Below are 22,237 nucleotides of genomic sequence, written 5' to 3'. Positions count from 1 at the left end.
TCTAAAACCAATGAAATTTCTTGTAAACACAACTTATACCTGAGGGTACAAGGTTAAAAAAAAAAAAAAAAAATCTTCAAATAGTATAAAAATCCAATGTAAAAATTTAAGAAGTTCATTGGAACTCTTCTTTACCTCTAAATCCATTGGCAGGGCCCCTATATCCATTCATTAAGCCTCTAGTGCCACGAGATCCTCCACGTGACACTCCTCGGCTATTGTAATAGGGCTGACTACTTCGTGGAAATCCAGTGTTCTGTTGTGGAGGTTGCTGGTGGTTACCTGCCACCTGGTGAGACTGGTCCTGGGAACCATGGTAGGTACCAACCACTGAAATATAACACATAAACACACACAAGCCCATATGTAACTATAGTATATCCATTTACAAATATACACATAATTAATTATATAAGGGTATGATTAAATACAAGATGCTGCATTTATTTGGAATGCTATATTCTATAAAATATTTTGCACATAATTATCTAAGACTTTCACTATATGATATTAAGAACTGAAAAAAGTCTGGTCTAATGTGTACTAACATACAGTAGGAATTTATGGGATGGTTTTCCTAAACTAAAAATCTTCAACCCCACATTTTAACACTTCCATTAGGACGAGTCCACACTGCCACTTTAAAGTTAATCACATTGAAACTTTTTCGTTAGAACAAGTGAAAATACAAAGACATATTCACTAGGTCTGTCTTTCTGCAAGTAACAGAAATAAATCTAAGAACTAATGATTTCACCTCAAGTTCTTTGAAATGTTCTTGATATGGTTTCAACATTGTGCTTGGTATAATTTGATATCTTTCAAAATAAGCCATAGTGAGTTAGATATGTTCAAACTTATTAGAATAAGTTTATTAAGGCACAAAGGCAAATAATTTATCATTACCATTCTTGTTCTACAGTAAAAGTTCAGTTTTTTTTTCCCCATAGATCCCTCTCGGGGCATTTTGGCAGTACTTATGGATCCTTTTTGAAATAAATGCTTTTAAGATACATTAAATAACCAATGATATTGAGATAAAAATTTGATACCTCCCCTGAAATCCAACTTCAAAATCTGTCTAGAGAAAATAGGAGTCCTTGGGACCCCAGAAAGCCCAATTCTAGACTACTGACATAAAATGACAAAGCAAAACGATATTTCATATCTAGTAGAACAGATATAATAAAGTAAGGAGAACTCAGCATTTAAAATTAACTCAACTTTTGTAAACAGAATATACCCAATATAATACTTCTTTAGTGCAATGCTAATTCACGATTTCAAAGATTAGGTAGAAATGGCCATAAAACTCTTACAACCACAAAGATTTTAGATTGCAAAAATAGTCCAGTAACATGCCTCATATCCTAGCATTACCCATCAGTAAAACCTGGTATCTTTTTATACTTGTTTCTAAGGGCAAGGATTTACTTTTGTTGATCCTTAATATTTTGCATACACAGTGTCTTATGGAATAGTAAAGGCTATTTATCATGCACAAAATAAATCTGCAAAGATAAGAGGCATTTGGAGGTACATATCAGGTATACTCACATTATCCAAAATCCCAAAGTTGCCAGGAAGTCTCTATAATTATTTAGTCTGCCTAGAAACATTCTTGAATGCCCACAAGTGATTTCCAACCCTATGATATACTAATGATCAATTCTACAATGTTAAAATGAATGCCACGGGGGGGGGGGGGGGGGGGGGCCCCCCCCGCAGTGGATAGAACACCACTGCTAAAGTCAGGAGAACCGGAGTTCAAATCTACTTTCAGACACTTAACACATCCTAGCTGTGTGATCCTAGGCAAATCACTTAATCCCAATTGCCTCAGGGAAAAAAAAAAAAGCCACAAGCAGAGATCCATTTTCCAATGGCCTTTTAAAATTTATTTTTTAAAGATACATCACTTTAGGTTTCTTTTCTAATACGTCACAAATTGCATGAGAATGAATCAACATCTCATTGCTGCTTCATTCGAGAAATTCCCCACCTTGATTATTTTTGGTAAATTTCAATATGGTATACAACTATCAGTAAATCCCACATGACCTTTCTACATCTCAAAAATCACATTTCTGTTGGCCTCTGATCAACCAGTTAAAAAAAGTAATTGCCAGTCTTGGTTTATTAAAACAACAACAACCCCCCCCCCCCACATTATGTAAAGATATATATATATACAACTTGACTGTAATTGTACCTTCAGCATAGAATTTTATTGCTTTTGGTACAAGTACTCATAGAGAGTAATGAAAAGATAAGGAATCTTTAAAAATAAATCTTGGACTTCAGATACCATTTAAAGCTGAATACATAACACAAATAAAACCAATAAGCCACTACTATTTTAATTTTGGCTCAGTCATTTTAACTCTGAACTCTGAAGCCACCAATGCTTCATTACATTCATGACTGTATTAGGCCCTTTTATTTAATATAACTAACAGTTATATTATACTGCATATTAAGATGTAAATGTGGAAAATGATCAGTTCAGAAATTCCACAAATAAGAAAATTAAAACCAAAGACCAAGGATTCAGAGTAAGAAAAGACTTCAGAAATGATCCCCTTGACTAATTCTCTTATTTTACATACTAGGGATTCAAATGAACACAAGAGGTAAATTGAATGGCCTAGGGACAGGAATAGTTAATTAGTAACAATCTCCTTGCCTTGTGCTATTTCCATTACACCATGAGAGGTGAGTACAATACCATACTGATAGATTAATTATGGCCAGCAGGTATTGTCTGGAAATAGATCACCATAAAAAGATTTGCTAGTTATGACCAAATTAACTGATGTGACCATTTTTCATTATTTTATACCAACTACAAAATTTTGTATCCAAATTGCCCAACCTGTTTGGACATGTTTTATGTAAAGATCCCACCAAAATAGATTAGTGCCTGCCTAAGAAAAGACTTTTGAATCCATGGGGATGGAATTGATTTGTGAAAATCATGGAATGCTTGAAATGATCCTTAAAATTCTGTTGTTGGACATAGTTATATTTTGAAAGATAAGTCTCACAGAAAGCTTTCAGTTTCTTTAAAGCATCTGATTATTGCCACATGAATGTTCACAGGCTCTAACTGAACAGACCCCAACCTCTATCTGGATTAGAGTGACTGGAATTAGAGAATTATTTAGAGACTGTTGTAGGACTTACCATTTACAGTCCATTTATCATCTCTACCCCAAACCTTTTCCCCATAAATAATTTGGATTAATGCTTTATTATGGCAAAAATAAACTGATTTAACTCTAAATCAACTTAGATAATATGGCAGATATGTCAGTATGTCAGTATGTTTCCCATGAATTTCAATAAATATCGCCTTTCTAGCATATTATTTCATTTAAATAAGTAAATGCTACAGATTTCCTACCTTTTCTCAAAATTTTCAGATATAAAAGAGCTATTCAAAATATCATAAGCAAAAGACAACTGATTTCTACAATTAGTGCAATGCTTAGTCCTAAAATCACTTTTTAATGTATCAGAAGTACTTCTTTCTGTAAACAGTCTTGGTATCACCCAAAAACTACCTAGGAAAGAATTTAATTGAAACATGATGTTTACCTACCGGCCTGAAGCTGCTCTTGTTGAAGTTCTGTTTGTTCTACTTGGTGAGGCTGATTGGAAAAGCTCTGGTTGTAACTAGCCTGGTACTGATTTTGTTGCTTTAAAGTTTCTGGCTCATTAACAGGAGGAACAGGGGCATTCATATTGAATACCTATAAGATAAGAAAAAAAAATCATTAATATATCATTTAGCAGCCAATTACCAAATTCCAAATCTGATTTTTAAATCAAATATAAAAGTTTTAGAAACAAGATGTACTATAAAACTCATAAAAGCCTGAGTATCTAGAATATGGTCTCTTGCCTACCGTTTGCATGGATTGGAATGGAGCTGCATTGACATTGATGCCACTGCTATGTAAAGGTTTGCTTGATCCAGCTGGGAACACCTGGGGCTGAGAGGCAGCAGGAAGGGGTGAGGATGCCGGAGCCTGGTCTGCAGTCAGTGATATTGCAGCCTAAAAAAATTTGCACAAAATGTGTCAGTGTACTCCTGCTTGACAATGGATTATTTCTTTATATGTACCTTTTATACAGTAAGATTAATCTAGAACAAAACTACTCATTTGCTCTAAAGTGCTTTTCTACTTTAAACAGTAATGTCTTCTGCATAATGATCTCTATGTATTTATGTTCTATGTCTTCATTCTGTAAACAGCAAGACTACCTGAATCTGGTCAATTGATTCCTTCTGAGGTCGCTGGTCTCCAGCGTGAGAAGGCTGGTACATAGGCTGGGATGTTGTGTATCCCTCGCTAGTCGAAGAAACCAAAGGTACCTAGGAGAGTAAATCATTAATTTCATTCAAGGTCACTTATGAAATAAGGGGGAAAAAAAATCAGTGCTCTACAATGGAAGGACTTAAAGAGCCCTTTTCCTTATCAAAGAGCAGAAAAATCTCTTTTGGCAAATGAGCACAAAACTACTACAGAGGTCTGAGGACCATAGAGGGACCCTGCCCTTTTGCCTAACAGCTGAAGCCTCCTAGGGGGGGTGGCCCCCCTCATTAGAGTGTTCTTCAAAGGCTTTATTTGTATCCCAAGGGTAGTACACAAAAGCAAATGCCTAATAAGTTCTCTATTCATTCAAAAAGAACTGATGAGAGTTAACTTTATAAGCAGTAATGTTACAATTAACATGAAGATAAAGGCTTTAAGAGCATATGTATAAAGTGTACATGTGTGTATGTACATACACATACACACACATATACACAGAGTATATGTGTGTAAAAAAGTTCTTGGGTTGGATTTAACTCCTTTGTTTTAATTTGTGCTTCACAGAGTCACAATTCTTTAAAGTTAATATAATGTCTGCTATACAAAGCCTAAAATTAAGAAATTGACCTTGTGAAATTCATTTGGTAAAACTTTCTTTGAATATATTTTTCTTCTATCCCTCAACTACACACACACAGGGATAAAAGTTATCTAAAAAATACAAATTAACACTAATCAAAGTACAGGTGTTCTCAATCACTAAGGTGAAAAAATGACTTTCTACCAGTTCACCCCTATGAGAGGCCAAAACTCCTGCCGGTAACAAAGCTTTCTAAGGAACCTACAACTCTAAATCTATGACTCTAGGATCACTTGAAATGTATGGGTGTGGGGAGAAAAAAAATCAAAATAGACAATTACCCTCACCTGCGTAGCTTCTGGCTGTACAGGAACTGGATTAGGCTGAGCAAGTCTAGATTCAGTGTGAACTGCAATTTGACAAAAAACTGATAGTTGATATGTTGTCATTTCCAAACAATTCCAAATAGCTACATTTTTATTATTCTATTACAAGGCTAGTCCCTTTTATAATCATCATAGTAGTATATTAAAAAAAAAAAAAAAGCATGACTAAGATCAAATATGATCCCTTGAAAAAAATTAAATGATCTTAATTGGAGAACACTAAATTTTAGTAATCAAATTTATATAAACATATACATAAAATATGTAATTTATTATGCTGAAACATTGCAAAGATTGAGACTAAAAGTCAAAACTTAGAGATACTGCCAACAGACAATACCAAAAATCATGTTTCTTTGGCTAAGCACACAAAAATCAGAGATTTGGAGGGATATTATGGCTAAAGATCATATACATTTTTTAAAAATTAGAAAAAGTTTTAAGTTTAGCATCTTGTGATTTTTGTTACTGATGGTGATAAGAGGAGGGAGAGCAGGATGCACCCAAATAGCCCTTCTGCCTAAGACTTAAACCAAAGGTTTTGGAATCTACAGCCATTTCCTTCACAATTTCTTTCTTTTTTTTTTCTTTTCTGAGGCTGGGGTTAAGTGACTTGCCCAGGGTCATACAGCTAGGAAGTGTTAAGTGTCTGAGACTAAATTTGAACTCGAGTCCTCCTGATTCAAGATTGGTGCTCTATCCACTGTGCCACCTAGCTTCCCCACCCCTTCACAATTTATCATCAGCAGAAATTTATGAAAATAATTTTGTTCCAAATGCATATGTATATATAAAAATACTAACTTCAATATGTGTAAACTGTATACATATAATTAACAGCTAATCAATCCAACAGCTCTCCATTCTAACAGAAGCAAAAAACTTTTGACAATGCACATTAAATACACTTTTGTGGAGTGCTCTCTCAGGCTCTGAAGGTAGGAAGATGCTCTGGCTTTTAGATCAGAGGGCCACAATTCAAATTCTGACTGTTTCATTTGATCCCCCTATTATGACTTTAGCTTCTATCTCTCCACAGCTGTGGGCCTGCTTCCTTTGAAAGATAAGTGAAGGAACAGCTAGACTGCATAGTGGATAGAGCCCTGGCCCCGAACTCAGGAGGTCCTGAGTTCAAACTCAAGACTCAAACACTTAATACTTCCTAGCTTGTATGACCCTGGGCAAGTCACAAAAAAAAAAAAAAAAAAAAAAAAAAAAAAAAGATGAATGAGCTAGGAGAGACCACCTAGAAGTTCTCTCCTAGGTCATACATTTATGGTCCTTTGAGTAGCTCAAAAGCAAGACTCTCAGGATACAACACCACTCATGGTAATTATTTTTATCAAACTTAATGAGAAAGTCATATAGTATTTTTCAAATAGAACTGTAATAGTGAAAAATCAGCCTTGGATACTTTTTAACAGATTCAAGTTTACATCTTCTAAAGCTGGTATAGGTGGACAAAAGAACTACAAAATGCTGATTTGAAAAGGGTTTTTATTTCCTTAAGAGTTTCTAATTACCTACTGTGTCTGGTTTTTTGTTTGTTTGTTTTTATTTTTATCAAGGTTTAAGTTTGTGAAGCACTGAACCATTTATTAAATGAATATAATAGAAGTATACAAAATTCCATTATCTATAATCTATCACAGTTCCTACATATTTTATATGCAATCTTTTCTTCACTTATTTCTAATGCCCCTCTCCCCCTCCCCCCCCCCGAATAATTCTAAAGACATCAAGGCATCCAAAAGAAGCCTAAGAAAGAATTCATTTCATTCAACAGATAATGCCTATGTTGCTGCAGGATGTTTGGCACTAACAGATTGGTTCTTGCTTTCTTCTTCACATTTTCCTTCTTCCACATTATTTCATGTTTAAATTTCTCCAGATTGTTTACTATGTTTAGAGAAAAAGTTCCAATATATGTGTGTATGGGAAGAAGGGGAGACCCTGGACCCTTTCAGGGTATCCATGAGTCAAATTTATATCACAATAAAATGCAGATTTTATTTCTAATACACATTAGATATCTATAGAAATACAAAACTAATTCTGTCCTCAATAATTAAAAGACTGCAAAGGGGTTCCAAGACCAACAAATTTGAGAACCACCGCTTTAGAAGAAAGTTTCCTTTATTTTAATATGAGCTTTGATTTCCCCTTACTACCCCAGCACCTCCTACTTCCCTCAAAATTCTAAAAAAATCTCATAAAAATGGAAGTGATAAGCTTGGTATCAGGAAGCTGTGAGTAGTTCAAATATCAATTCTGACACATTGACTATTCAACCTTCCATAATTCATAGCCTCTAAGGTTTCTGGGGCAATTAATAATAGGTAACATTTTAATAACAAAGTAATGTTTCCAAAGAATTTACAAATATTATCTTATCTTTGGTTCTAATAGCAGCCCCAGTGTTATCATCATCACTCATCTGGGAGTGTAAGGTCTGCCTCTGTCTCTCTGTTCCTCCCTCTCACACATTTGACATGAAGAAGAGATTCCCAAAGCAGGTTGCTGTCACCCACCTGGAGGACAGACAAGCTGAGGCATGTCCATGTTCTGGGACGGATTCATAGGCTGTGCAGACACAATCGCAGGATCAAGTGTCTGACTTTCAAAGTCCAGCATGGAATCCTGCACCAAGAAAAATCACAAATGAGAGAGCAACAGTGGTGACCTCTGGAGGCCTGGGGACTGGAGCCTGGGGTTCTTTAGAGTCTGACTACACCCAGGCTCAAGGCCTAATGCAACTCCCAGACACTAGAAGACTGAGGGACAGGCCTGCATAACCCAATGCAGTTAGTTTCTTTACCATTCTTGATTGATAAAATCACAGCTCTGGACCCAAGAATCACATCCAGAATAAGATTGTACTCTGCATACAGAAAGAGGCAACCAGGATGGGTTAAGATCCAGAAATCATGTTTTGATTAATAAGAAGTAAAGATATTAAGAAATAAGAAAGGAATTGGGAGGAGTTTCCAGAATATAAAACCGTAATTCAATAACCAAATATAATTATCCTAATTCAAAAGAAGTTTTCTGTTCACCCACCTGTATGAAATTGTACGGCCCCTGCATTTGTGCCATGAGGTCCTGTACTCTCTGCCTTCTCACCAGAGGATCGGCCTGAGCCACAGGAGCCAAGGAGTGGGCCTCTGGCACAGAGGGGGATGCGGCCGGCGGCTGTTGCTGAAGTGAGTTTACCACCTTAGGGAAAAAGGGAGGAGGGGCAGGAGTAATAAAATCATTAAACAGGGAGCTATAAAGCAGCTAGAAGTAAAGTAACAATTTAGTGTTATAAATCACTATGCTTTAATGTGGATACTATTCAAATGTTATTTTGTTTCCCAGATCTCCAGGAGCTCTGATGTTGGCATCAGAGATGATTATAATTTCCAGTGAGATCAAAACTAATTTACATCTTCTTCTCTGATGAAGCCGCCTTCCACGTCCTTCCATTAATACAGCCCGAGGAGTTCAGTGACATGGAAGCCTTCCTCTCTACCCCCTGATGTTATGCAGAAACCAAGGAGAATGAGGAGCATCCATTAGTTATGCCTTCATTTCCCAATATGACCCTTCTAGCTCCTTCTGGTCAATCTCTCTTGTTCCCTTTGTACAATACTCCATGGTTAACATGCTCATGTCTCTTTATGCCTGTGGAGCCCCATTGTGTCTGAGTGACCCAAACTACACAGTTTTTGGTAAAGTATGGAATTCTAGGACTCAGGACCCAAAAAAGTACCAGAAGAGTTATCATTAAGAAGATGGACCTTTGTTTCACATTTGTTTGAAATTTAAGATCATGAAAAGCACTATACAATTTCTCAAAGTTGACTCCACCTATGCCTCTATTCAATACTGAACCCAGTTCGTTGTACAGCCAACATCTATTCAAAAAACATACTAAGGATGGTTTCATCATCCAACCATGTATCCTATTCTGGAAAACAGATTTGTCTCACCCTTTCCTATGCTATGGAAGGACAGCAGGTCCTCCTCCCTCCTAAAAGCACAAATTTCATTTTCTAATTTAATAGCAGAGAGCTATCTAACTTACATATCTGTAATACAATTATTACAAATGCACTTAAACAATGCAGTAATTACTACTATATTCCAAGTATAACATGCCAGGATGTTTAAATATCAAAAAAAAAGGTACATAATCATTTATTTTAGACTCTAGATAGATAACTTTCTTGCTTCATTATCTGTGCTTAATTGAATGACCTTGATTATTAAATTGTTACCCACTTATCTGGTTTTTCCTTATACGTAAAATAGCAATATTAATTAGTCATCATGATGGACAAAACCTTCCCCCAAAAGGACAGAATCTAGACCACTATATGTAGATGCCTTAAATTATCATCTTTTACATTATGACTGCTTACTCTCCTAACAAGGGAAAGTGCATCTTTATGAAAACATGAAAAATGAAAAAGATGAATATTTTTTCTAACAAGTTCTTTGGTTTCTTCACTGCCATACTTTGCTTTCCCAATCAACAAGCATTTATTAATCCCCTCCCAATGCTGAGCTCTCTGCACTTTACCATAGACACAAAGACTTAGAAAACAAAGCTGTCTCTGCCTTCAAAAAACTTACATTCCCTTTATATGAAAGATCCAATCAAATATTATGTAGAAGGATAGTCAAGTCAAAAACCCAGAGGAAAGTCAGAAAAATGTGTGACCAAAAGAGACACGCTATCCACATTGGTAATCGGAGAACCTGCACGTTCCACTAAGCATCCATGTCATGTCACAGTCCCCTAGCATGGATGGGTCTCATTCTGTCCACTTGGAAAGAAATGATCTAGACTGAGATCATAGATACAAGGAAGTTCTGTGAGAAGAAGAGGCTTTATCTCTTTGTCTAAGAGGGCCCTTATGAAGACTGAGATCATGGTCAGCTAAGCCTTTAAGAGCCTAAGTAACTGTTACCGGAATCATTTCAGGGGCCTAAAAAGTTACCACAGAACCAAGCTTTTCTGTTTCCTATGAATGCCATGTTTCATACCTACCATTTCCCATTATTTCTTCTTTAACTTCCTGCTATCTGGTTTCCATCCTTACTAACTAACTTACTAAATACAATACATTGGGGTGAGAGGATGGGGTAAGAGAGAAACAACCAAACATGACAATCATTCAAAAATAAAATAACTTGATTAACAATACAGACCCAAAGAATTCACTATAATAAATTCCATTAAGTATTTTAGCAAAAATTCTATTTTCCCAACCTGAATGATGTGGAGATCAAAGAAAGCTGGCCCATCATCTACTTTTAAATTAATAAATTTTAAAAATGCTTTGAGCCAAAAGAGCAAAAATATCCCACCCATGACCCCCCCCTTTTTTCTTTTTTGGCATTTTTGATACGCACAGTTTTAACAAATAAATTTGCAAATTGTAGAGCATCCCCCTGAGGGTGTTTTAGATGCAAAGATTGAAGGGAAAATAGAGGGTAACTGCTACTTGGTAGAAACAGTCTGCACATAAGGAATGACTAGAAAGAAGCATTTGCTGGAAACAAAAGATTTTTTTAAACTGCTACCAAGGAAAACATTTCATCCCCTACACCTCTCTTCTTAATGGTATTTATTAAAATAGAATCTTAATTGTGTCAATTACTTTGTTGTCAGTCCTCTACAATATTGTGAAAATAATTCTAAAAGTTAAGAAATACTCATCTTCCCCATAAGATCAAATTCACACCTTGCCTAGAACATCTGGTTGCCCCTTTCTTTTCTTTTTACAAGCCCAGATTTTAGGATAATTCAGAGTAACTGGGCAAAATTAAATATCCATCAATGAGGATTTAACAGCCATTAAACTTACAAATCAATTTCCAACACAGACATTTTCTTACCTCAACTGTTTCAACTGTCCATTCATCTACCTGTTCCTTTTCACTGTTGCTGAACTGAGTCTCTGCCATAAACTGTCTATTTACATACTGGGGAAAAAAAAGGCATGTTGAGCATTTTTTTTAAAGAAGAACCACCACAAACAACATTCAAATAAAAACTATACCTCTGTTGACTCAACTTCATTTTGTTCAGCGTATTCTTCTGCTGGCTCAACTTCTAGAAGAAAACAACAAAAAAACCCATTTAAGAATATATTTTACTTCAAGTTAAAAACTCCACATAATAAATTCAGGTACAAAAAAAGAACTAGAATATCAAATAGTTTAGGCATATTTCCCAAAATTAAGGTGTTTTGTTGTTTTTTTTAATTCAGTTTTTCATTATTATATTCTTTAAAGAGGAATTATACTTACCTGACCTTCAAGTTATTATCTTATAAAATTTCTATCATCAATTCAATTAAGTTAGAACTAAAAATCCGGTAAATTGTGATGCAGAAAACGACTATCTATTAAAGAGCATATGGCTCATCTCACTTTGTGTTATATAATTTTCATTGACCCAACAGCAATGGGGCAATTAGTATCATGAAAACAAGATTATAAATTCAGAACTGACTAGAAGAAACAGAAAAAAACATTATTTGGAGAAAAAAAAATGAAGATCCAGAGAAGGGAAAAGTACTTGCCCCAGATCTAACAGCTCAAGGTAACTAGCAGAAGCAAAAGAGATATGCATCTGTGTCTCCCACCTTCCAAGCCAATCCTCCTTGTACCACATCCTACCTTTCATCCACCATCATGTTTCCTAATTTCATAATTATTATAACCAATACCACTATTCCATATTTACCCTCAAAAAACAATTTCATAAATATAGAACAGTGAAAAGTTGAGAAAAGAAGGGGCCAGACCACTGTTTGAGTAAATGGAAACCTTAATGAGATAGAATGATCTGGCAACCCTCTACCCCCAAAGTGAATATAGGCACAGAAAGAGGAAGACAACAAATACTCTAATCATATTATGTTTTCAATAGACCTCAACCTTGGCACAACACCCTACAAAGGATATAAATATTAAGCATTAAGTTCAAGAGAGTGACCATCAAGCAATTCAAAGAGAAAGAGGAAGTAAAACAAAGGTATCTTTTATCCCCAGAAGATAAGATGGTGTGGGTAAACAACATAGTAGGTATGTTCAAATACTCAAAAGTTCTGCCAAAGACAAATAATTAAGACCTCATTCTGTCTGGCCCAAGAGCAGACCAAGAACGATGGGTAGAAGCTGATGAAGGACAAATTTTGACTTGCAATAATTAAAAGCTTCCCATTAATTTTAACAATCTAAAAATAAGTTAGAGAAAATTTCTATTCAAGCACAATGAGTTGAAATATAAAACATCCAACCACAATTCCAAAGAACCAGCCTGGACCATAGGATACTCTGCTACTGAGGAAGGATGGACTAAGAATGTAGAACAAGACATATACTTTAGGACATGTTCAACAACACATTGTTGTTATAAGAATTTTTCTTTTCTTAATGGAGGGAGAAGATATGGGCAGAATTCGCTGGGAAAAAATAGTTAATTTTTTTTTTTTTTCTTTTTTGAGGCTGGGGTTAAGTGACTTGCCCAGCATCACACAGCTAGGAAGTGTTAAGTGTCTGAGACCAGATTTGAACTCGGGTACTCCTGAATTCAGGGCTGGTGCTCTATCCACTGCGCCATCTAGCTGTCCCGCTAATTTTTTTTTTTTAAAGAATAAAAAGGATATGATTTGAATTAGATTGCCTTTTGAGTTCACTTCAAATTCTTAAGTAGCTATTATTTTAAATACTACCATCAAAACATTACTGGTTTGGACCAATGCCATACAGATTATAATTACTATTTTCAATATTAGAGTTATGCTAGCATTGTAGTAAGGTCTTTACCTTATCCTAGCACCATATATTCCTCAAGATAGCTTAAGAACATTGAATAACAACTCTGTTGCTTTAACTGGTCCAAATTTAAGAGCAATCTGGAATTATGCTTTTAAAAAGTTACAAGTATATTTTATACCCGCTGACCTAGAAATCCAACTTCTATGTATATTTTCCAAGAAGGTCAAAGACATATGGGTTCCATATGCATACCAGCGCTTTTTGGGAATGGCAAAAAACTTGAAAGAATAAAAATCAAAACAATTAGAATGACCAAGCTTAGATATAGAGGAAAAAAATCACGGTTAGACTCCCAAAGTAGGATTATGGGTTGCTTCTTATTGTGCCCTGTTCTTCATCAAAAATCAGTATTCTGGGGAATGAGGTCCAGAGAATTCTAAAAGGAGTTAGAAAGCGGGTGGAATAAAAGCATTTCTTGGAAAGGGGAAAGTATATCAGTGAAATACAAGGATGGAAATGGCAGATTAATTTAAATCCCTTTTTTCCCCCCTAAACTAGAAAAGGGAAGGGTTAAATTAAAGAGGAAAAGAACAAAAGCAATAAATTTCTGGAGCTTGGAATACTAAGATAAAGGAAAAGAGAGGGAGTAAAAGAAGGAAGTAATATTAATATAACCAAACAATTGCCTCCTTGGGTAACAGCTGAGAAATTTCTGCCTTGAGGTACCATTCTAATAACAAATTCCACGCTCCCCCTCTACTTGCATTTCTACACAGATGCTGTCTTTCTCTACTAGAAAGGAAACTCCTTGAAAGCAGGGAATTTGTCTTATTACTTGCTTCTATTTTTATCCTAGAACTCAGGAGAACTCACACAGTAATCCCTTAGTAACTTTTATCTAACTTAAAAAGTAGTAAATTTATATTATACTAGTACTTAAAAGGCCCTTTTAAAAAAAAATAAAGGGATAACACAAATGGATAATTAAATGCATGGATCTAAACAATCAATAATTAACAACCATTAATTGAAACAACCCTTCTCAACTATAATGAAAATAAAATAATTCTTATGTACTTACCAGCTTCTGCTGCTTGGTCTTCCCCTGTTGGAAGAGCAGCTGTCTCTTCTTCCTCACACAAGCCATTTTGGTGGTTGTGAGTGCTATCAAAGTAACTGGTCTGAAAAATGCGTTCAACCAGCTCTTTTAGGACTTTGTCTAAGAGAAACACAGAGCAAAAATAAATCCCAATAAAATCCTTTTATTTCAAAAAGTCATTCTGACATTCTGCTAAAGACTATCTTGATATTAAGCGTTAACAACTACCCGATTCTTTCAAGTTTACAAAACATTTTAGATACATTTTTATTTAATAGTCACAGTAGCCAGGTGAAGGAGATAACAGACATCACCTTTGATTTTAAAGATAAATGGGCTCAACTGTAACCTTGCCCAAAGTTACAAAGCTAGCAAGCTAAAGGCAATAGCCTACTCACATCTGATCTGGTTAGATCAAACCCTGCTATTTTTCTTCCCTTTTTTTGCTTCTTCCTTTAGATCAAACTTAATTGTCCCTTCTCTGAGCACAATCAATTGTTTGTGAAAAATGAAATGGCAAATGAAAGGCTAAGGTGGGCATCTTTATCATGCTACCATTTTAAAATGGCCCAGTATGTCCACTCCTTACCATAAATAGCTTAAAGCTGCACTCACCCCTAGCTATAGTTCTCCTGAAACACAATTGTCAGATGTTACAAAGCTTATCTCAATCTTGTTTGAAGATCAAGATAACTTTTTAGAAGAGATTTTAACTTATAAGAATTGACCTCTCAAAAGTAATACAAAAGTTGAGTGAATGACTAAATTATTTCACACTCATACTCATTAATTTACAGAATGAACTAATAGCTCAGAGTTATGTTACATAAAGTTCGCTGTGCCTTTTAATATAAGTCCATTAGAAGAGTTTACAAATATTAGTAATATTACATTTTATAGATGAGAACACTGAGGTAAATGGGTGAAGTGACTTGCCTAATGTGCTACAACTACTGAATGTCAGAAGCAGAACACAAATTCTAGTTCTTCTAATTCTCACTCCTAACTTCTAGGATGTTACTCCAGCATATTATGGAGACAAAGATTCCCTTTGACCAGTTTTCATGTAAATAAGGACAACTTATCCTTTATTAAAACACTACATATTTACATATTTAACAAGAAAATGCCAAATACCATAAAAAATGTACAAGGTACAATCTTGGTTTGAAAGTTTCAAACCAATTTACTTCCAGATCTTTCCACATCATTTCAAGCATATCAAAAAAAGGAGGATCAAATTTAATTCTTTCAACCAGAATCTAAAAATTCACTGTTAGGCTATCAATTTCATAATACACAAGCCTAATACAAGTCCAAGAATACTTCTGAAACATTATGTAAGATTCTGAAAAACCAGGATAGAAAAGACCTTATTTTGGGAGTTAAGAAACAAACAAAAGAATTCACAAAGCCAAAAGTAATCAGCAGAGTTTTTAAGCAGTGTTCTATTGTAGATATCAATTAGGATGTTTTAAAAAATGTAAATCACTGCAAAGCTAATAACCTAATGTTTTATACCATGTGGCTCAGGGTGATTCAGCAATTTCCTAAGACTGACTCAGGTCACAATCTTCTTTGGTTTTTCTTGCACAACACAGAATTATTTCCTATATCTCAGGAAAAACCCTGACTTGTGTTTGGTTAAGTGGCCTTTTTACAAGGCTGACCTAATTTCATTTACTAAATATAACAAAAGACTAAACAACAAATACAATAGACTACTGACCCAGGAGCAGCCCAGGAAAGAGTAACATATAGTAGAACTGGGCCAGCAGTTTGGCAGTCACAAGCCTGAATGTATTTAACTGCTCTTCACTTAAATTTTAACTGATATTGGTATACTCCTAATTCTCATATCAATGGAAGAATGTATCTAGTGATTATTCATGAACATTTCAAACATTCTTAAAGTTGCCCCCTGAAGGATTCTCCTTCTGTAAAACAAACAAACCCCTACTACTGACATCAGAGCTACTTACAGGTTGTTCCACATACTGGTTTTTCCTTTCCCTCCAACAAGTCCCACAGATGAATGGATGCTTGTTCATACTGTTCATTCAACCTTTAAAAAAAAGAGGATGGAAGGTGGGGATGGCCTCATTTAGTATCTTTTAATAAATCCAAAACAATGCCTGTAAAAACCCTGCATTTTCCAAATGCCATCACTAGCATACCTCATGCTCATGTCCCGTTCAGGCTGAACTAGCTTGTAGAAGTCATCCAGAACTGACATTTCATTTTCACTTAGTATGGGCACACCATTGACACCTTGCTTCAAGTCGCTGCGGACATCATCATCGCCTAACTTGTCCAAAACAAACTGCAACTCAAGGACAGTCTTTAAACGCTTTTGTTCTGCTTCCTCTCGCATGAGCTGTTCTCGCCGGGCTGTCTTTTTTATTGTTTTCTGAATCTACCAAAGGAAAGCATTTTAAATAATCACCAATAATGTCTTACATTCAACTCTACAGTAAATTTTAAATCATTACGTTGAACTTAATACACGAAAGATATGTCTAACTAAACCATTCAATCCAGTAGTTGATTGTTGAGGCCAGTGTTATCACTCTTTAACTGCCTTTAACATTAGAAAGACCAGGTTCATCAATTGCCACAAAAGTTATCAAATTTTCATATTATAACTTTAAAATAAAGAATTGTCATCCTCTACTTTCTTTGCTTATGGACTAAAAAAAGCATTATTTTTGAGCTTTCTAAATCACTTTTCTCATAATAATCCTGTCAAGTAGTTACTATTGAATATTGTTACAGATGGGAAAAAAATCAGAAGTTTTAAAGATTTAGATAATTTGTTTATGGTCCTACAATTAAAATATCCTTCCTTACCAAATCAAATTATTCTTTTCTCTATACCAGTGGTGCCAGACTCAAATAGGGAGGGAAAAAAAAGGCTGGGCCTCAAGGTCTAACACCTCTGCTCTATACCATATTACCTAAAATCCAAAAAGGACATTTCTCTGGTGAAAGAGGGATGGCTAGCTATAATATAAAGCTTAAAGACATAAGTTAACTAAGGAGGTCTTCTTCAAAGTAGTACTATTTAAACTATAATATAGGTGAAATGACCTGTAAATAAATGTTGGATTTTACTCATTTTTAACACCTTTGAAACTAACTTTTAGAGTTCTATTTCAATCCTCATTATGGCACAAAGGTGGCCATGAGTTGCAAGAGAACTGCCACCTCTAGCAAATCCTAAACAAAGTTGGAATGGTTTCACATACAGGCCTAATGAAAGACTGGGTTGTCTGCTGTCCTATACTCAGAGAAATTCATTATTTCCATTCATTATAGTCATTGGATACAGGTGACAAAGCTTTTTAGCCACAAAAATTCTCAAAGACCACCTACTAAAGAATCTAGATGTGATGTGTAATAGAGCATATATATGGTGACTAAATTAAACATCCCTGATGTGCTGATATTTAAAAGCTTGAGCTGCTGGTGTATCCTTTGGAATCTAAAACTTTTTTCTTATTCCACTTATCTAGATTATATTTATAAATTTAAAGATATTCTTCTCATTACCTCAAGTTAATATAACTGTCATACTACTATTAAGTGGGAGAACCAGGACTAGAAGGTGAACAGTCATTTTGTTAAAATTCCAATGCTTAATATAAAAGCTCACATGTTGCCACTAGTCATCCCTTAACTACTTACATCTTGGCTCAAGGCCATGAAACTCCGCTGCAGCTCCTTTGCAAACTCCAAGTTATTTGTGACTTCCTGGTACTTGGACACTGCATCCTACAAAGACAAGAGTTTGTCTTTATTGGAAATACATAAAACTAAAGTAACTATTTTCTTATTTATAGTAGCACAAATATAATATTTAAACAAATTTAAGCTCTTTACCAGTTGATCTTGATTAAGTCTTTCCCCCTTGTTCATTCGATCCTGGTAATCATCAAGCTTGCCCTAAGTTAAAAAAAAAAAAAAAAAAAAAAAAAATTCAGGAAAAAGTTAAATTAAGCATGTTAAAAGCATGACAAAGCTATAAAACTAACCTAGATTAAGTTTCATTCTGATTTATATACTTTAGATTTCTCCCAGTTGTAATTGTTGCTGAGTTTGCCAAACTAGTAATAACAAGGTTTCCAGTAAGTATATTAGAATATTCCAAAAGACACAATGGCAACTTTTAATATTAAAAATTAAATGATTACACTCATAAGTTTATCTTTGTTTTAAATTAAAAAAGAAAACCAAAACAAAAAAACAACTGTTCTGAGTATTTTTTTAAGTCTTAGGAGCTATATAAGGTACAAAAGCACAGAAAACACAATTCTTAAACAGCAAGACAAAGACACAAGTAAAAAATCCCTGAAACAACAAGATTACAAGCCATAAGGAATGCTCCTGCTTTATCAGTCAAAACATCCAGCAAGATCAAACAGGATAAAGCTGTAAGTTCCACAAGAACTTTTTATAAGATGCTATAATTGGACCATCAACCAAGTTTTAAAACTTTGTGCTGTAGTTTGGGGCTGCTACAATAGCAAAAATAGTTATAAAACAATAAAGATGAGGACAATCTAAAAGGAGTCCCCATATGATAAATAGCTCAGGGTACTGATATAAAATGCTAAATTCAAATAAGCTGATAAAGATCCTTAAATGTAGTTTCATTTAGTATTGCTAATTTAGAGCTTGACAACTTAAAAGTCATCATTTCATGTAAGAATATATCCCTTTAAGAACTAACTAAAGGAAAAAGCCTTAAAATTCAAAAATCACAAAGTTGTCAGTATAATTATCAATTCTAAGCTAGACTGAACTCATCTCCATGCCAATATTCAAAAATATTCCCAGAAAAACGAGTATCAAAAGCAAACATGTGGAGTGCCTTAACCACTGCCCCAGATTATTTCTGGAGACCAATTCAAATAATATTTCCATCTGCAAATCCCAGAAAACAACCCTCTGACTCTTATTAATCTCTACACCTTACTGACATTGTATGTGTCATATGAAAATTATAGCATCATTGTGTGCTAACAATTCAACATTTCATTTTAAAAACTAAGTTCCAAATTCTCTCTGTTCCTCAATCCCTCCCCCATCTACTGAGAAGGCAAACAATGATACCCATTATGCATGAGGTCATACAAAGCTTATTTCTAGATCATGTTGAAAGAAATAAAGCAATAAAGTGAAAAACAATATGCTTCAATCTTCACTCAAGAGTTCATCAGTTCTTTCTCTGAAGGTAGACAGTATGCAGCTAGTCTGGTAAAGGCACATGACTATAATACAGTTCTATGTTCCTACTACACAATAGTAAGCAATCAAGGATCCAGATCTTATCTAGGCTCTTTCTCCCAGCACAGTATTTTTTTTTTTTTTTTTTTTTTTTGCAATTAAGAGGTCTGTCTGCCAAAAACAGATCTAATGCTATACTCAAGTCTATAGTAGCAGGTCCAAAGTGAAATTTTATATAACTAAGCAGCTCCTTACCACCTATGAAATTATTTTTGTTGTTCAGTCATCTCAGTTATGTCTAACTCTTCATGACCCCATTTAGGGTTTTCTTGGCAGAAGAAATGGAGTGGGTGGCCATTCCACTCTCGAGCTTATTTTTACACAAGAGAAAACTGAGGCCAACAGGATTCAAGTGACTTGCCCAGAATCACACTGTATGAGGCCAGCTTTTAAGTCAGGAACATGAGTTTTCCTAACTCCAGGCCCAGCACTCTTAACCACTGTGCTCAACTACCTTGTCACCTATGAAATAACCCACAATATTTTGATCCTTTCAACCTACAAATATTCTTCCAAGGAGAATGTGGGAAAATTGGGAAACCAAAGCATTGTTAGTATTGTGAACTAATTCAACCATTCTAGAGAGAAATTTGGAACCATGCTTAAACTTCATACCCTTTGATTAGTTTTACTACTGCTAAGTCTGTATTCCAAAGAGATCCAAAAGAAGGGGGAAAGATCTAGCAGTACAAAAATATTTATTGCAGCTCTTGTGCTGGCAAAGAATCTGAAATTTAAGGCATGCCCAATCAATTGGGGAAGAGCCGAACAAATTGTGATATGTGATTGTAATGGAATGCCATAAGAAATGAGAAGCAAGATATTTCAGAAAAATTGGGACTTATATGAAATCATGCTAAGTAAAGTGAATAGAATCAGAGAACATTCTATACAGTAACAGCAATATTGTATAATGATCCACTTAGTGATTAGTAATTCTCAGCAATACAATGATTCAAGACAATTGGGAAGAATTTATGATGAAAAATGCTATTCATCTCTAGAGAAAGAACTGATTGAATCCAAATGCAGATTTATCGTTTTTTAAACTTTATTATTCTGGGGTCTTTTGGCCTGCATTTTCTTTTGTAACATAAATAATATGGAAATGTTTTGCATAACTACATTTGTTTAATCCGTGTCAAATTGCTTGCCTTCTCAAAGAGATGTGAAAGGAAAGGATGGAAGGAGAGAGAATTTGGGTCTCAAAATTAAAAAAAAAATTTTTTTTAATTTTCATTTTCATGTAATTGAGAAAAAAAAGTAAAATAAAGAATATAAAGAAAAATAACAGATTAGGTCAAATTTTCTTTAAAAAAGATCTAGACAATATACATATTCCACATATATTAATAAAATATAATTATCTGTTACAGATTAATGAAAAATTAATTCTTACCTCTCAGATACTACTATAGCATTCACATAAGCCTTGTTCCTATAACCTAAATTTAAGATTAACAATAACCTATCTATTCAAATTTAGATTCTGAGTGACAGACCAGGTCTGAATTTCTTAGTTGTTTTGATGGCAGCTTATCATCATTATAAACGAGTCACAAAAGGAATTCACTGCCACTGCTATCACCATGTTCTAAGTACATAGAGCCCAACTTTCCAATTTGTCCACAGTGACCAGAATGGTCAAGGCTGTTTTTCAGTTGTTTAGTCATGTCTGACCCCCATTTGGGGTTTTCTTGACAAAGATAAGGTAGTGGAGTTTGCTATTTCCTTCTCATTTCACAGATGAGAAAATTAAGGCAAATACAGTTAAAGTGATTTGCCCAGGATTCCACAACTGCTAAGTATGTGAGACCAGATCACTCAATACTCTTGCACCTATATGTCCAGATGAAATAGGACCAAATCACAGAAGGTCATTTAACCCATTAACATACTTTTTAAGTTACCAAAACTGAGCTGAAAGGGATCTGGGGATCTAACAATTTCATTCCAATACTTAATACTATCAATGGCACATTAAGATTCATGGTGCTGGAATTGGAATCAGAGGTTTGATCATTTCACTCCTATTTAACAACTGCTGAAGCGCCCTCTTATTACCTCCAGGATCAAATACAAAATCCTCTGCTTGGGTTTTCACAACCCTTTCTAATAAGCTCCTAACCCTTTCCATTTTTTTCGTTCCTTTCATACTTTGCTCCTCTCCTTCCTCATCCTGGCCTCATGGCTACCAGCCAATGAATGTCCCACCTTCTGCAAGAAACTTTCCCCACCCAATCCTCCTTCATTTTGGTGTTTTCCATGATATTTCTTGTTCCTACAGTTTTTAGCATGCAGTGTTTCCCATTAGACTATGACCTCCTGCAGCACCAAATATAGTACATATAGTAGAGGCTTAATAGATCCTAGCTGACAAGTTTTCATTCCAACTCTGCCATTTATTATTTGTAGCTGGGAGAGGAAGAGTTTGGCATACATAGTGGAAGAGAATGCAGGAAGAAATGGGTTCAAATCCCACACTTCTGACAGGTGAATTACAACCTTGGTGAATCTCAGGCAACTCCTTAAGCCTGATACATAGAAAGTTTATAAATATTCAGAACACTAGAAGAAAAGGAGATATGTGCATATTTTATGCCCTATGACCAAAAATAAGACAAATTATTGCCACATTTCCCCCCCAAAAAAAACAGCCCAGTATTTTGTCACATCAAAAACTACAAAGTGAATATTGATATGCTGAAGAATGGCTGCACAAATTGTGGAATATGAGCTACCACACATCACATCACAAGTTTAGAAGACTTAAAACATGAAT

At 34.9% G+C, this 22,237-nt stretch overlaps 1 protein-coding gene across 4 annotated transcripts in view; it reads right to left on the bottom strand.

The window, feature by feature from the left end:
• The window catches only part of CAPRIN1 (cell cycle associated protein 1), a 45,839-nt gene that overhangs the window by 10,632 nt on the left and 12,970 nt on the right, over positions 1 to 22,237 (bottom strand). Inside the window, exons 3-16 of one of the 4 annotated variants that reach the window (XM_074273013.1) lie at positions 18,049 to 18,111; positions 17,854 to 17,940; positions 16,344 to 16,582; positions 16,149 to 16,231; positions 14,149 to 14,286; positions 11,342 to 11,394; positions 11,178 to 11,264; positions 8,349 to 8,504; positions 7,820 to 7,928; positions 5,244 to 5,311; positions 4,271 to 4,381; positions 3,912 to 4,061; positions 3,605 to 3,755; positions 136 to 330 (exon numbers count right to left, since the gene is read on the bottom strand). In XM_074273013.1, coding sequence (XP_074129114.1) covers positions 136 to 330; positions 3,605 to 3,755; positions 3,912 to 4,061; positions 4,271 to 4,381; positions 5,244 to 5,311; positions 7,820 to 7,928; positions 8,349 to 8,504; positions 11,178 to 11,264; positions 11,342 to 11,394; positions 14,149 to 14,286; positions 16,149 to 16,231; positions 16,344 to 16,582; positions 17,854 to 17,940; positions 18,049 to 18,111 — 1,690 coding nt within the window. The remainder of the gene's footprint in view (positions 1 to 135; positions 331 to 3,604; positions 3,756 to 3,911; positions 4,062 to 4,270; positions 4,382 to 5,243; positions 5,312 to 7,819; positions 7,929 to 8,348; positions 8,505 to 11,177; positions 11,265 to 11,341; positions 11,395 to 14,148; positions 14,287 to 16,148; positions 16,232 to 16,343; positions 16,583 to 17,853; positions 17,941 to 18,048; positions 18,112 to 22,237) is intronic. The other 3 variants (XM_074273010.1, XM_074273011.1, XM_074273012.1) reach the window with 3 other exon arrangements.

The sequence above is a fragment of the Sminthopsis crassicaudata genome, chromosome 6 (assembly GCF_048593235.1).
Source record: "Sminthopsis crassicaudata isolate SCR6 chromosome 6, ASM4859323v1, whole genome shotgun sequence".
Lineage (NCBI taxonomy): Eukaryota > Metazoa > Chordata > Mammalia > Dasyuromorphia > Dasyuridae > Sminthopsis > Sminthopsis crassicaudata.
The sequence above is the reverse complement of the archived record's forward strand: the minus strand, read 5'-3'. Positions and strand labels throughout refer to the sequence as shown.